Below are 14,983 nucleotides of genomic sequence, written 5' to 3'. Positions count from 1 at the left end.
CTGGAGTTCAGCAAAATCCGGAAAGCCACAGAGCTACCTATCACTGTCTTCCAGAATTCTTTCTCATGCCTCCCAAGCCACATTCCGGCTTCAGAAAAGCCTCTCGGTCTGTATACATTACACAGAGTTAAGCTGAGAGAAGGAATGAGTAATAATGCCAGGTATTTCCTGAACTACGCACCATCCCTTCTGGTTAGGGCCTCCCCCTTCCTTTTGAAAATGAGAAAGATAACTAGCCACTTGTGGATTGGTGCTTATCCGCAGCAATCTCAACAGAGAAGAGGCCGAACACGCCAGCAGCTTGTTTTATTGGATGCCAAGCTGCGTAATTTAATTCAAGCTTATGGAAGGTGACAGGAAAGAGTTAATATCCTGAGGCACTGAGGAGTGTTCAGGTGTGACTGTTCTTTCATATCTGGACTGCGTGCAGCTACAGTGCAAACACCTTAGAAGGCAGCAGCTGTCGGAGTTGGAGAAGCAGCTCTGTTCAGGAAATATTATAAAATGGCTGACTCTGAATCCAGCTGTCCCAAAGAACTGCCTCGAGAACCGACACTTGAAGACTCCAACCATGTGGCAAATGGGTCACAGATCTGCGAGGAAGAGTGTGAGAGCGTAGGACTGAAAAATGAAGCGGACCCTCTGTCATCGGATCCAGAAAGAGGAGGACACACTCCCAGCAACGGAGTAGGCCTGGGAGAGAATGTGACTGAAAATGGATCCAAAGAGGAGCCACCAGGCAAGATTGGGGAAGGGGACGTGGTAGAGGGAGAAGAGGTCCTCTGTGACTTCTGCTTGGCTGAGAAGGTGCTGGCAGTGAAGTCCTGCTTGACCTGCATGGTAAACTATTGCCAGGATCACTTGAAGCCTCACTTGGAGAACGCCAAACTCCAGACCCATAAGCTTATGGATCCAATGAAGGACATTGACATGCAGAGCTGCGAAGTCCACAAGAGGCACCTTGGTTGGTTCTGCCATACTGACCTTGTGTGTGTCTGTGAGGAGTGCCTTGCAGATGGACACCAGGGGCACAAGGCTGTCACCTGTGGGGTAGCCAGGAAGGAAAAGGAGGTAAACTGTAGCTTTCTGAGCACTGTCAATGTTCAGGGGGAATGTCATGGCATACTGGCTTGCTAGGAAATATGGGGGCTAGAGGGTTCTCTCATTCACACGCACACAGCCTTTTTACATGTGCATGGCTGGCCCAGAGTGCTGCCAAGGGATTCCTGCTTGATATCATGTTAAGATTGTGTAGAATTGCAAACTTACTAGAGAACAGGCTTCACTGAATGCAGCGGAGCTTGCTGCTGAGTAAACATGCTAGGGTTTTGCTGCAAATGTCAGATGCCTGGGGTTTCATGGTTATGTAGCTTGACATATTATGAAACCCAGGAGGCCATCCCACAGAAGGGATCACAGTTCAGGGGAAATCTGACAAAAGCTGGATGGACAAAAATGGGGTGTGCCTGCTTTCTGTTAGAAAAGGGTGGTATTGCCAAGTGTTATCTACACACGGGGCCTGCTTGCAATTATCCCAAGCCCAGGGCAACTGGGGAGTTTGCTATATTACTAAGGACTGAACTGGTTGTTTCACCACTGGCAGCACATGCAGAATTTGGCCCAGATCAGCTTTTGGCCCTTGGATGCAGATGCTGGGAAGCTGTGACCGAGTGTCCAATGCTGATCCATGTCTGTATTTCTGGCAGTTTAGATGACTGGCTCTGTGGCTCAGCCCTTGGCTTTATGTCTTGACTCTCAGTGAGGACTGAGACAAAAATGTAGCTGCCACAGGACAAGAGAATCAGTAGTTCAGTAGGCATAATTCCTACGGCTAGAAGCTCAAGGTAGAAATTGACCTGGAAAGATCCTCAGCTGCAGTGAGAGGTTCTAATAAACGACACCATCATGGGACCAATAGCTATTGAAGTTAAGATTCATTCACTCAAAGAGATAGTTAGCATTGTTGTTGCAATTGTGCGCATGGTAGGTCTTGCACTTGAACTCTACTTGCACCCAGTGGTATATGGTTCAAGGAACCACTGCAAGAAGGACTTTTTCAGTGGTGTCACACTAGTTACAGAACTCCTGTCCAGTTGAGATCAAATGGTCTCCCACACTATCTTGACTCAGGCAGCAGCTTAGAAATTTACTCTCATGGGGCACTGGAGCAGTGGAGCATAATTACAGTGCCCCCGTTGATATGATTTGTGTTATAATATCCAATGTAGCGTATTGGATATTGCAAGGTATTCTGAACTGAGGTTTTAAAATGCTGGTTTTAATGTCGTCCTTTTATGATTGTTGGCTATGTGGGAGGAAGGGCAGAATATAAGAAATAATGTAATAATTACTTCCTCCTTTCCACCTTCCCTTTCTATCACAAAGGGACTCATATCACCCATCCCTCCCCAGTAGTTATGCAAGGGTGGGTGTTATTTAAACCACTGAATATGAACACCCATTTCACCCAGTGTTAAAAATAAGCCGCTGCATCTTTCATTCAGATGTTTAGGCAAAAACAAGCATGGACTTTACATGGTCCTTGTAAAATATTTAGCTTAAAAGTAAACAGACCTACAGCAATAATCTCAAAGGAGTGCCCAATGGTCTTAATGCTGTTTTCTTGAATTAGGGTGCAGTTTTGGGCAAACAAGTACGAAGGAGTTCTGATTTCCTCCCATTTGGATGATTGTTTCCATGTCCCAGTTTCTATATTGAAACTTTCCCACCCTGAGGCTTTTATAATGTAGCAATAATTCCAGAAATTGCTGTGAATCATAGTTTGGGTGAAAGAGGCACTATAAAATAGCCGCTATGACTACCTGTGTAGAAGGTGTGAGCTTTTGGCTTTTTCTGTCTATTCCTGTTCTCCGGGATATAACTATTATTTAATGTTTCATATTTAATACCAAAGGGATTTGTTAAACTCATAATCTGTCCCCCTGAAGAATGCAAATTTAGATCAAATGAAGGTGTGGTATAGGAATGACATGGGGACGCCGCCAAGTGTTTGCACCCCAAAATGCACCTGCATGCAGTATTAAATGCATGTGGACATGCAGTGTGGACATGCTCTTAGTCACAAGTAGATCCTCCCCCACCGTAAAGGCCCAGAGGAACCAAATAATGTTTCAGGAACATGTTGCTTTGGAAAGCAAAACTGGCTAACATTGTTCCTGCCATATCTTGCCTCAGCTGAAGTTTCTGAATACTTTTCAAGGGCAGCCTCATGTGGAGCACATTGCAGGCATCTCATCTAGATGTGATCAAAACGTGTGACAGTATCGATCTGATTTCTCCAGGAAAGGACACAACTGGCACAGTGGTCAAAGCTGTGCAAAAGCACAGCTGCCACCTGACAATCCCATGGCAAAGTTGGGTTCCAAGAGTACCCCAAACTGCAAACCTTGTCCTTGAAGGGCAGTGCATTCTCATCAGGTACATCTGATGGGCTAAGCTTTCCTACTGACCAAAAGCACCTCTATCTGTCTAGGTTTGTTAGCCCATGATTGAACATTTAATGTAATGTGCACTTTGGCCCTTAGCGGATACAAATCCCAGCTTGATTGCTTTTAAGGGGAAATGGATATTTCCATGGCCTTTAAAAACTGTTGTTGAGTTGCCTCTTTCAATAACCTCTGATTTTATCTACCCACAGTACGAACTTATTCAGCTCGAAGCAGGCTATGACTGGAAACTGAAGTCAGCAGAAAATGCAATTGATAAGCTGCAGAGAAATTCAGAGTCTATAGTGGTAAGATTTTCACTAGGCCACTTCTTTCTTTGAAGCTAAGTTCCCTTTCAGGTTGGTCTCAAATTAGCTGTATTGTACTGTATTAAGAAAGGCATTCTTCCCATAGCCCTCTTTTTGTTATAAGCAGGCTGTATCTTTGTAGACTTTGCTAACTGCCTGTAACCCCACAAAACAATCTGGACCAGGGCTGGCTCCAGGTTTGGAAAGGTCCTGGGCAAAATGCCCTCTGGTGGACCCCTCAGGCACAGGTAGTGTTAGCAACAGCAGCAATTTCTCATAATGTCCTGGAACAACCTGGTGCCCTACAGATGTTGTTGGGCACCAACTCCCATCCCAGCATGGCCAATGGTCAGGGATGGTTGGAATTGGAGCCCAAAACATTTAGAGGGCACTGGCTTGGGGAAGGACGCCCTGGAGCATCTGATGTCGTAACTCTCTGGGAAATCCAAATGATGGCTTTCAGATGTAGCTTCATGATGTGAAGGACCACGGAAGTGGCCCTAGGATGCCGAGTGCTGATGCTGACCATTGTCATTATGGAAAAACAGGGACTAGAGTTTGTGGTTTAGCATTTTAATCACTCCCTCTTTTATGCTCATCTTGTTTTTTTGATTCTTCTCAAAGTATAGCCACAAAATATGTGACCCGTCAGATAAACTCTTCCTTAGTTATTGTATCTCTCTACAACACTCACAAGTTTGTAAACCAGTTTTGTATATCATTTCATTTCTTATGTCAGTGTGTGTGTGTGTGTGTGTGTGTGTGTGTGTGTGTGTGTGTGTGTGTAATATATATATAAATACAATTTTTTTAACCCACCCTTCCATCACAAACCTACTCCTGGGTCAGTGATCCTATGGACCCAAAACACTTCTTACCTTGTCTGGATTGTTACTCACATGTGCCAAATTTGATGGCCAGGGTGGCAGGGGAGTGGCAGGCTCAATCGCTATGTGGGTTTCTGTTGTGAAAACAAAAGCTTGATGATATCATCCAGCAGATGAGTCACATTTCCACATGGCTGGTAGGTTCCCACAGGGTTGGTCTTCCTTAAAATAATAGAGGAGTGACTAATGCAATTCATTTTCACTTATTGGAAAGCTTCTTATACTGCACAACCCTTCTGCCAGCCTGGTAGTTGCCTGAGGAATGTAAAATATTCTGTGGGTTGCTCCTCCATCTTGAAGGTTTATCTCGGGGGTTGGGCACGTACGGCCGTTCAGATGTTTTTGGACTCCAGCTACCATCATCCATAATCATTGATCATGTTGGCAGGGGATGATGGGAGTTAGAGTCCAACACCATCTGACAATCCGTATGTTTGCCACCCCTGATGTAGATGATTCTGTCTCCATGTTGACCAGGTATGGCACACTCCTTGTGCCAAGTAGTTGAATGACAGCTATTGACAGGCTGGTCTTGTCAGGAGTTGGCTGTCTACTAGAGGAAGGGGATATTCTCTGTCTCTGTTGCTCATTTATTTTCACAGTGCCTTCTGTTTCCTCTCCTTCAACAGCTTTCTTTTGCCCTCACATCTCATATTAATATGGGCACATTTATCAATCAATTTATTATATTTATATCCAACCTTTGCTCCAAAGACCTCAAGGTGGTACACATGGTTCTCTCTCCCTTTCTTATTTTATATTTGCAATAACTCTCTAAGGTAGGTTAGACAGTGAATGGCCCAAGGCCACTCAGGGACATTCTTAGCTGAATGGAGATTTGATTGCTGAACTTCCTGAACTTGTTCTGACACTTTAACCACCACACCACACTGGACCTCTAACCACTGCACTATGTTACTTTTCCAACAACAAAGATGGTGATTTCCTCCCCCTGCAGAGTTCCGTATCTGAAGTGAAAGCCTTGGTGGAAGAGAAGTTTGAGGAGCTGCTCCAAGCAGTGAAGAAGACTCAGTCTGTTGTGCTAGCTTTCCTAGAGGAGAAGGAGCGTGGTGCCGTTAATCATGCTAATGGGATAAAGATCCACCTTGAGAACAAGCGGGTGGTGATGGAGGAATGCAAGAGCAGGCTGGAGAAGATGGCCACACACACAAATGACATCATCTTTCTGAAGGTACCTTAAGTGGCAAAGAGGCAAACAGTCAATTGGTGTTGCTGACTTAAAATGGTCAAAGGTTTGGGTTAAAGGGTAAAGGGACCCCTGACCATTAGGTCCAGTCGCGGATGACTCTGGGGTTGTGGCGCTCATCTCACTTTACTGGTCGAGGGAGCCGGCGTACAGCTTCCAGGTCATGTGGCCAGCATGACAAAGCCGCTTCTGGCAAACCAGAGCAGCACATGGAAATGCTGTTTACCTACCCACTGTAGCGGTACCTATTTATCTACTTGCACTTTGACATGTGAAATGCAACCCTTGCTGTCTCGTTGCATTTCTTTCTGTAAGCTGTGCATGCTCCTGTGTGTTTGCGTGATCCGAGATGCTCAACCAGGCCTGTGGCCCCTCTAGTCCAGCATCCTGTTCTCACAGTGGCCAACCAGATGCCTTTGGGAAGCCCACAAGCAGGACCCAAGTGCACCCCCACTTGTAATTCCCAGCAAGTGATATACAGAGACATACTAGGTTTGACAGTGTAGGTAGAACATTGACATTCAGTGGCAAGTGGCCATGGATAGCTGTATCCTCCACGAAATTGCCCTGTCCTCCTTTAAAGCAATCCAGCTTGTTTTAAAACACTGTCTCCTGTGTGAGCAAGTTCCGCCATTAAACTATGTGTTGTGTACGTGTTTGTGAGACCAGCTGCTGCTCTATGGGCAGCTAATGTGTGCAATTGAGTGAGCAGAAGCTGCTGGTGAGAGAAGCTGCTCCTGCGCATGTACTTCATTTCTTCAGCCTCTTGGCTCAAACTCCTCTTGTACCATGAGATTGGGGAGCTGTCTGACTTTCCAGAAGCAGCAGCAGCTAAGCCTGAGACCAGGAGGCCTGAATCAGCCGGGGAGCTATCCAGCCAAAGAGGCAAGAATGAAACTGCTGCCCCAGCAGCCATCAGGCAATGACTGAGTAGGTTTGTGGTTGGTTCTGATGCCCCACTCTTTCCTGGAGTACCTGCAGGGCCCTGATCTGGAGCAGTTGTTGCTTCCTGCTCCCCCTCCCAAGCAAGATTGGGAGATGAGATGGGTCTTGGCCTGCCAAACAGGGGCTGTGTCTCTGGACCTGGGATTTGGTCACTTTGAGTTGATTTGGAAAAGAAAAGTGGAGATAAATATTAATAGCAATGATGGTCAAGAAACAGGAAGGTTATTAGGCTGCGATAACTTGAACCAATCATGTGCACAGTGGTGGAGGGACCCTCTCCGGCACCCGGGGCGGCACAGCCCATGTAGACTGCGCATGTGTGGCATCCCGTGCGTGCGCACTCCGTACAGAATGCCGCACATGTGCAGTCTGCACGGGCTGCCGCTTGCATGGCGACTGTATGGGCTGCTGCAGGAGTGGCATCCCGTACGGAGTGCGCATGTGCGGCAGCCCGTATGGACGCTGTGCAAATGGCATCCCATACGGACTGTGCATGCGCTGCAGCCCCGTATGGTCACCGTGAGAGAGGCAGCCTGTATGGATGCCCATATGGATGGCGTGCGAGAGCAGCAGCCCATACGGACTGTGCACGCCCTCGGCTGTTCTACAGTTGGGGCGAGGCAGGGGCCATCTTGTCACCCCTCCCAGAGTGGCACCCGGGGCGGCCCGGCCCCTCCGCCCCCACTTCCTACACCCCTGCATGTGCAATATGTGTGCATCCTTTTCTGTAGCAACCACAGAAGAGCAGTTAGTTGTAGGGAGTGAGGCCAGGCTGAGCAGTGCATATCCCTCTTTAACAGCACCTCCCTGTTTAGCACATTGAAAAGGAAGGATAAGCTCAGCCCAGCCCAGCTGTGACTCCCCTGAAAAGCAATCCAGTTAGGCTTAAAAACAACTCCTATAGTTGTTTTAAAAATATTAATTGTTGTGTGAGGTTTGTGTGTGAGAGAGAGTGCTGGTGAGAGAAGCTGCTCCTGCGCATGTACTTCATTTCTTCAGCCTCTTGGCTCAAACTCCTCTTGTACCATGAGGGGGAGGAGGGGAGAATCAAACACCCAGAGTGGAAATGGTGAACCCTTGGCTTCTCACCTGTGTCTGACCCACAACAAAACAGCCCCTGCACTGCAACTAGTCTTTTAAAACACCAATCGATGCAGGGTTTGTTTTGTTTTGCCTAACTGCTGTGTGGGGAGGTGGGATGGCATTGAGGTTAGGAGTATATGTTGGCTGGAGAGGCCCTACCAGTATTTATGTATGTATGTGGGTATTTATTTACAGGAATACTGTGAATTCAAGAAGAGCGAAGGAGACGACACGTTGCCCAGTGTCTACATTGGCCTAAAAGACAAATTGTCAGGGATCCGAAGGGTGGTCACAGAGTCCACAGAACATATTTTACAACTTTTACAAACTTCCTATAAGGACAAGTTGCAGGAGTTTGCTAAAGATGGTGAGTGCCTATCTAACATTCCACTCATCCATTCCAACGACCATTTCCTCTGTTGTTCCTGCAACTAAGCTGTTGTGTTCCTTTTCTTTTTGCAGAGGATGCCGGCATCAAGACAATGGTGTCCGCCATGATCCCATTCAAGCACCGCATAACGGCCCCAGAACCTAAAAGCAGGAGTGACTTCTTGAAATGTAAGGCATAATTATACACATGACTGTACCTTTAAGATGAATGGACTCTGAAGAGCAAGCCTGTCAGTTTGTTGAGCAGAGTTTTGAGTAGAGCGAGCAGAGGGGGAACAGCGAGAGGAAAACGGTGGTTTTATATAAACTAATACAATGTATTTCTTCTTCCTCCAAAGATATTTGCCCATTGACCTTTGACCCGGTTACTGCTCATCGCTATTTGAGGCTCCTGGAAGACAACCACAAAGTCACCAACACCACACCGTGGGAGCACCCGTACCCGGATCACCCAGAGAGATTTCAGCACTGGCGCCAGGTGCTGTCGGGCAAAAGCTTATACATCAGCCGCTACTACTTTGAGGTCGAGATATTTGGGGCTGGGGTTTACATTGGCATGACAAACAAGAGCATTGACCGGAAAGGGTCAGAAAGCAACAGCTGCATCTCGGGGAATGACTTCTCCTGGTGTGTTAAGTGGAATGGGAAGGAGTTCTCCGCTTGGCATAGTGATGTGGAGACACCCTTGAAAGTCCAGGGATTTAGCAGGATAGGAGTTTACCTGGATTACCCCAGGGGCACCCTCTCCTTTTACGGCATTGCTTCGGATGTCATGACTCTCTTGCATAAGTTCGAGTGCAAGTTTACCGAACCTCTCTACCCAGCCTTCTGGCTATCCAAGAAGGAGAACAGTGTGCAGATTGTCAAGTTGTGGGATGAGGCTGCGGCCACCCTAGTACCTCTTCCTGGTCACTTGGGAGAAGCAGCTTCTTCCAGCACAGCCTTGGCACCTGAGAGCGAAGCAGAGGCAAGCACAAAAACATCAGTCGGGACGCAGCCATTGATTAAGTGATGTGATCATGGGCACTCCTCCTTACTGCAAGTGTGCCACTGAATTAATTCAAAGGTAAAGGCAGACATGATGGCCTCTAAGGGGAAGAAAAAAATAAATCAAAGATCTGTATTAGGGTTGCCAGACTCAATAGAGGACAGGACTTCTGTGCCTTTAATTGCCCTGGAAATTAAACAAAGGGCCTGCTGTTTTCTCTTTAAGGTTTCCAGACTCAAAAGAGAGCAGGGCAATTAAAGTCCTGTCCTCTATTGAGTCTGGCAACCCTAATCTGTATTAGGGCAATACTTTTATCTGGCCAACAAACACATCACAAAATTGGGTGAGCTGAATTGTTCGTTGCATGTTTACCTTTTTGGTTGCCTGCTAGCCCACTAAATATCTTCTCCAAATTGAGAAACCGCTGGGGGGAAGGGAATCTCCAAGGTCACGCTGCTTACTTTGTAGGGAACTGATGCACCATTAAAGACTGGCAGTGGCTGCGTCAGTGTTCACCTGCTCCCTGATCCTCAACTGATACATTTGTAAAGAAGCATTTTTAAAAAAATAGCAACAGCAACACTGCAAGTCTCCAGTTCTCTTGTCCTGTGGCCTGGATGAGCAGTACCACAGCATTAGAGCTGTTCAGTTTCTGAAAACAACTGTTCTTTCTTAGCAAAGGAAATTGCAAACATTTCTCATTTACTGCATTATCTTGGCAGGTTGAATAAACTTTGGTTTATTATTTATCACATTTTATTACGTTTTTATTCTTTGACTGTTTTGATATGGTATCAGTATTTGTTTTCTGCTTACACTGTCTGGAAAAATCTGTAGTTTGGATTTTCTAAACGAATAACATGAGTGAAATGTGGCTGGATAACCAAGGACCAGGTGAAATTGTCCCAGGGCCTAGACCTTGTTTGTGGGCCACCTGTTGCCCATTCCTGGCCTATAGCAAAGCAGATCATCATTGATTGATTGATTGATTTTTAAAATACTAGGTGCTCGCAAAAATCAAATGAGCAGGGCCCCGACCCATAGGTTCACAATATGTGGCATGTACAAAGACTGTTGATTAAGGACAGGGGTCATGCAAACTTGGGTGTGGACCATTTTGGACAAGGCTATCACTGAGTAAACTTTTCGATTGCATCTTGGCAGTTTTGTTTGCTTGCTAGCTGGTTAAACACCACCTCTAAACTGAGAAATGAAGCAACTCAAGGTTTCCCTTTCTTTAAGTGATTTTTTTTTCTCTAGAACTCCTTTCTTTCCATGGGAAGTGCGTTACAAAAAGGAAACCTTATTTTGTTTTAACTCCGTTAACTTGCAAATTCAGGAATGGAGGAGAAATGGCTGTGATGATGAAACTCCCTTCTCCCCAGTGCAAATGAAGTTCAAACTGCACAGGCACACAAGAAATGTCTCATAGCTCCTCTCTGTACAATTTCTCCTCCTGTACTGGCCATCTTAGCCAGAGAATGAGTTGTTCAACTGGCTTCTGCTGCTTAAGCATAGGCTGATGACATCAAAATTTTAGGACAACCTGTGGCCCATAAACTGCTTTGAACTCCTAAAGTCATGTAGCTTCCCCCCATTAGGCAAAGGAAAAGCCTGCCATTGTAGACTTCTGTCTGTGTGGGCTTTCCTGAGAGCTGTGTGCACACTGCACAGTATACATTTGAAACAGTTTCAAAGCATACGTTTCCCCTCAAAAGAATTCTGGGCAACTCCTAAGCAACCACAGTGCAAAGAAATATTGGAGGGGGAAAGGTGCTTTGAATGTGCATTAAATGTACAATGTGTACACAGGCAAAGAAGGCTATGCACTCAAGTTTCTAGCTCCCAAGGAAGCCTTTGTGGGTAGTCTATTCACATAGGCTTTAAAAAGGTAAAGGGGCCCCTGACCACCAGGTCCAGTCGTGTCCGACTCTGGGGTTGCGGCGCTCATCTCGCTCTACAGGCCGAGGGAGCCAGCGTTTGTCCGCAGACAGCTTCCGGGTCATGTGGCCAGCATGACAAAGCTGCTTCTGGCGAACCAGAGCAGCGCACGGAAACGCCGTTTACCTTCCTGCTGGAGCGGTCCCTATTTATCTACTTGCACTTTGATGTGCTTTCGAACTGCTAGGTGGGCAGGAGCTGGGACTGAGTAACGGGCGCTCACCCCGTTGCAGGGATTCGAACCGCCGACCTTCTGATCAGCAAGCCCTAGACTCTGTGGTTTAACCCACAGTGCCACCTGGGTCACCCAATATTCACATAGGCTTTAACCAGTGCTATTTTTCTAGAAAAAAAGAGGTACCAGAACTCACCATCATTCTACCTTTAACACCTCCCTCATTCTCTTAGAATGGCAATGGCAACCACCTGAGTGGTGCCGGAACTGCGTTCTGGTCTGTTCTGGCTGGAAAAAAAAAGGCCTGGCTTTACCCCTGTAAACATCCATGGCTAACACAGGGACATCAGGAGCAGGAAAAGCTGCTCGCACACCATCATTTTGTGCCAGCTGCCCAGTAATTGTTTGCTTGACGACCCCCTCATGTGTATAATGCAATAACTGGGCTCTAGTGCAGTGGTTGTAACGGAGATTCTGTTTGAAATGCCTGCGTTATCTGGATAGAGAGTGTTTCTACTGTGCTACATAATTATTCCAACATTTTGAATATTGTCGGGCATGTTGTTGGCTCCCTTTGATTGTTGTTCTTAAAAAACAAACGAAGTCCAATTAAGTCAAAATTCTTGGTTTTTACAGTGACTTGATTCCATTGGTATCAGTGTAACTGGAGTCAGATCGTATCAATGCATTCGGGCAAGCTAATTGGCCTGTCTCTGTGTGTGGCTCTCCTCGTGTAACATGCACCCATTTTCCTCTGACAAACGTTGTAAGATGTGGGTTTGTTTTGGCAGAATGCGAGAGCGAGGATTAGCAGCAGCGAGTGACGGAAGAAAGACATAAAAGAAGCATTGAACGGTTGCTGCTCAGGGTCAAATAAAGGGTAGCCAAAACGTGGGGTTAAAATTAACTTACTCATTTTATACACCCCCCCCCCAATTTGATTTGAAGGCTGGGTAAATAAACATGTTCATAAGACAAGAACTGTTTTCAGGAAAAGTGGAGAGAAGACCAACTTTGGGGAATCTCTCAAGACAACTGTTTCGGGAAGGCCCAGGAATGCATTTCCCCCACAAGGGGGCAGTATTGTTGCATAACAGATCTGATGTGCTGGCTGTGAGTCATGTGTTGTATGATTTCATTTAAGGTTTCCAAAGCAATTTGCACTCAAGTGCTTGGGAAGGCTGTTTTAGATGAATGCAAATCTCTTCACATGCTGTAGGAACCTTAGAATCCTTTGCTGACTGGGATGGGGCCATTTCTGAAGCATGGCCTGGATCTTTGCAGGCAGGGGCGTTGCTAGCCGCTTTGGCACCAAGCATGATGCACCTTGTGCACCAAGCATGATGCACCAAGCATGATGCACCTTGTGTGCCTTTTGGGGCGGGGCGCGTGTTTTGAGGGCGGGATGGGCAGCTGTGATGGCGCCCCTGGGATCGCGCCACTCAGGGCGGCCCGCCCCCACTGCCCCTATTTTCCTATGCCCCTGTTTGCAGGCAGTAATGGGGGCTAATGAAGTGAATCACAATGTAAACGAGGCAGAGGTGCTCCTGAGCAGAAAAGAGCCTAATCATGGGATAAGGCAGGCATAGGCAAACTCGGCCCTCCAGATGTTTTGAGACTACAATTCCCATCATTCCTGAGCCGAGTTTGCCTAGGGCTGGGATAAGGGCTCAGCCTGCTTCCCTTCAAAAGTAGGTTTGTGACTGGGAACTTCTGCCAAGGTGCCATGCCCCCAGATGTTCAGCTGCGGCCAGGAGTGTCTTTGCCTAGGATAGCTTGGTGCATAGAAATAGGGGTGACATTCATAGAATCATAGGATTGTAGAGCTGAAAGGTGAATCTGCCAGATTTGCACTTTCTGAAACAATGCATGAACTGAGCAGGGGCGCCAAGGAGAAGGTGGAGGCTGGACGCGGCGCCTCCCGACACCAGCTCACCGCCCTCGTCCGCCTCCGCCATGCCGCGCAGTGCCCGGAGCCTCCATCCCGCTGGAGGAGCCGCCCTCCAGCTGCTGCCCACCCAGACGGAAACGTAAGGGTGAGGGTGGGGGGCACCGGAGGATCCATACACCATGGTGCCAGATAAGCTTAAGGCGGCCCTGGAACTGAGACACACTCAGGTGCAGGGACGTCTTAAGCATATCTGGTGCCCTGGCGCGAAGAACCCTCCGGCGCCCCCCCCCCCGCCCCATTTCCCAGTGCGGCTGTCTGCCCTGTCCTGCGCCACCAAGCCTTTCCATAGGGCCGCCGGCCCTGTTCAGGTGCACTTTCCTGCATTTTGCAATGCAGTTCTCCAGTCAAGTGATGCGTACATAAATGCATATACCATGTGCATATGCATGTGTTGGTGTTATTGGTATTGTGAGTCAGGGTATGCCTTGGCAAGAGGGACGCTGAAGGGGAAAGGGATCCCTGACTCTTAAGATGCTTTTTAAAATGTGCTGCTATGCTTTGCTGGTGAGGAGGGTGGGGGCAGGATTTCATTGCATTTTGTTGCATTGTCTTGTAGTTTTCCAGTTTTGCTGTTTGCTATATATTGTAGCATAATTGCATCTTCTGAACGGCTTAGAGACTATCTTGAGTAGTATGAAAATATATGGAATAAAAAAATGGGGGAAAATACAAAACGCAAAAATGCACGAGGCAAAAATCGGGACTATTAGGCAAAATTGCATACAAGATGATGCATATTAGAATAAATCTGCACTGAAAGCTGATGAATTTTCATGAGGGCTTTAACAGCAACAACAAAATGAATTTGCAAACCGATGTGGAAATGTGGGGAGTTGAATGTGAGGAAGAACCGCAAGGAGATAGAGACTCTGCTTGCCATCAGGGGGTGGTTGGTCTCAACTGTGTTGCTGCACCTCCAGCCTGAGGAACCTCCAGGAGGGAGTTGCTGCCACAGGCATTATTTGTATATGTATTTTAATGAGCTGAAATATTATGAGTCGTGGGGTTGCGGAGAATGTGTGTATGAACTTATATTTTTGGCTGCTATTTTGTCAATGTTGTTAATATTGTTTTATAAATTTTAAATGCTGTATTGATTTTTGTATCTTATAATATGGATTTTCATTTAAATGTGATGTTTAGCTTGTTTTTTTAGTTGTCTTCGGTGGCCTTAGCTATCCCTTCCAGTTTGGTGCCATCTGCAAATTTGATGGTAAAGGTAAAGGGACCCCTGACCATTAGGTCCAGTCGTGACCGACTCTGGGGTTGCGCGCTCATCTCGCATTATTGGCCGAGGGAGCCGGCGTATAGCTTCCAGGTCATGTGGCCAGCATGACAAAGCCGCTTCTGGCAAACCAGAGCAGCACACGGAAACGCTGTTTACCTTCCCGCTGTAGCGGTTCCTATTTATCTACTTGCATTTTGACGTGCTTTCGAACTGCTAGGTTGGCAGGAGCTGGGACCAAGCAACAGGAGCTCAGCCCGTCACAGGGATTCGAACTTCCAACCTTCTGATCCGCAAGCCCTAGGCTCAGTGGTTTAACCCACAGTGCCACCTGGGTCCCTCAGTGTCTTCAGTTGTCTTCAGTGGCCTTAGCTATCCCTTCCAGTTTGGTGTCATCTGCAATTTTGATGAGCATCCTCTCAATACCTTCATCCAAG

The 14,983-nt window shown here is 46.9% G+C and overlaps 1 protein-coding gene across 1 annotated transcript; it reads left to right on the top strand.

The window, feature by feature from the left end:
* Positions 1-285: 285 nt before the first annotated feature.
* On the top strand, positions 286-10,008 carry TRIM16 (tripartite motif containing 16). The gene is made up of 6 exons (XM_035104663.2): positions 286-1,071; positions 3,659-3,754; positions 5,600-5,833; positions 8,072-8,243; positions 8,339-8,434; positions 8,605-10,008. Exons 1-6 carry the CDS (start codon positions 505-507, stop codon positions 9,276-9,278), a joined length of 1,839 nt encoding a protein of 612 aa, XP_034960554.1. The 5' UTR covers positions 286-504; the 3' UTR covers positions 9,279-10,008.
* Positions 10,009-14,983: the final 4,975 nt, after the last annotated feature.

This window comes from Zootoca vivipara, chromosome 2 (assembly GCF_963506605.1).
Source record: "Zootoca vivipara chromosome 2, rZooViv1.1, whole genome shotgun sequence".
Classification (NCBI taxonomy): Eukaryota; Metazoa; Chordata; class Lepidosauria; order Squamata; family Lacertidae; genus Zootoca; species Zootoca vivipara.
This window is presented reverse-complemented; position numbering and strand designations above follow the sequence as displayed.

Excerpts from the sequence above, each read along its gene's own strand:
- TRIM16 (XM_035104663.2), top strand. The coding sequence starts at position 505 with ATGGCTGACTCTGAATCCAGCTGTCCCAAAGAACTGCCTCGAGAACCG. Across the intron at positions 8,244-8,338 it reads GCAGGAGTTTGCTAAAGATG|AGGATGCCGGCATCAAGACA; the intron begins GTGAGTGCCTAT and ends TTCTTTTTGCAG. Across the intron at positions 8,435-8,604 it reads CAGGAGTGACTTCTTGAAAT|ATATTTGCCCATTGACCTTT; the intron begins GTAAGGCATAAT and ends CTTCCTCCAAAG.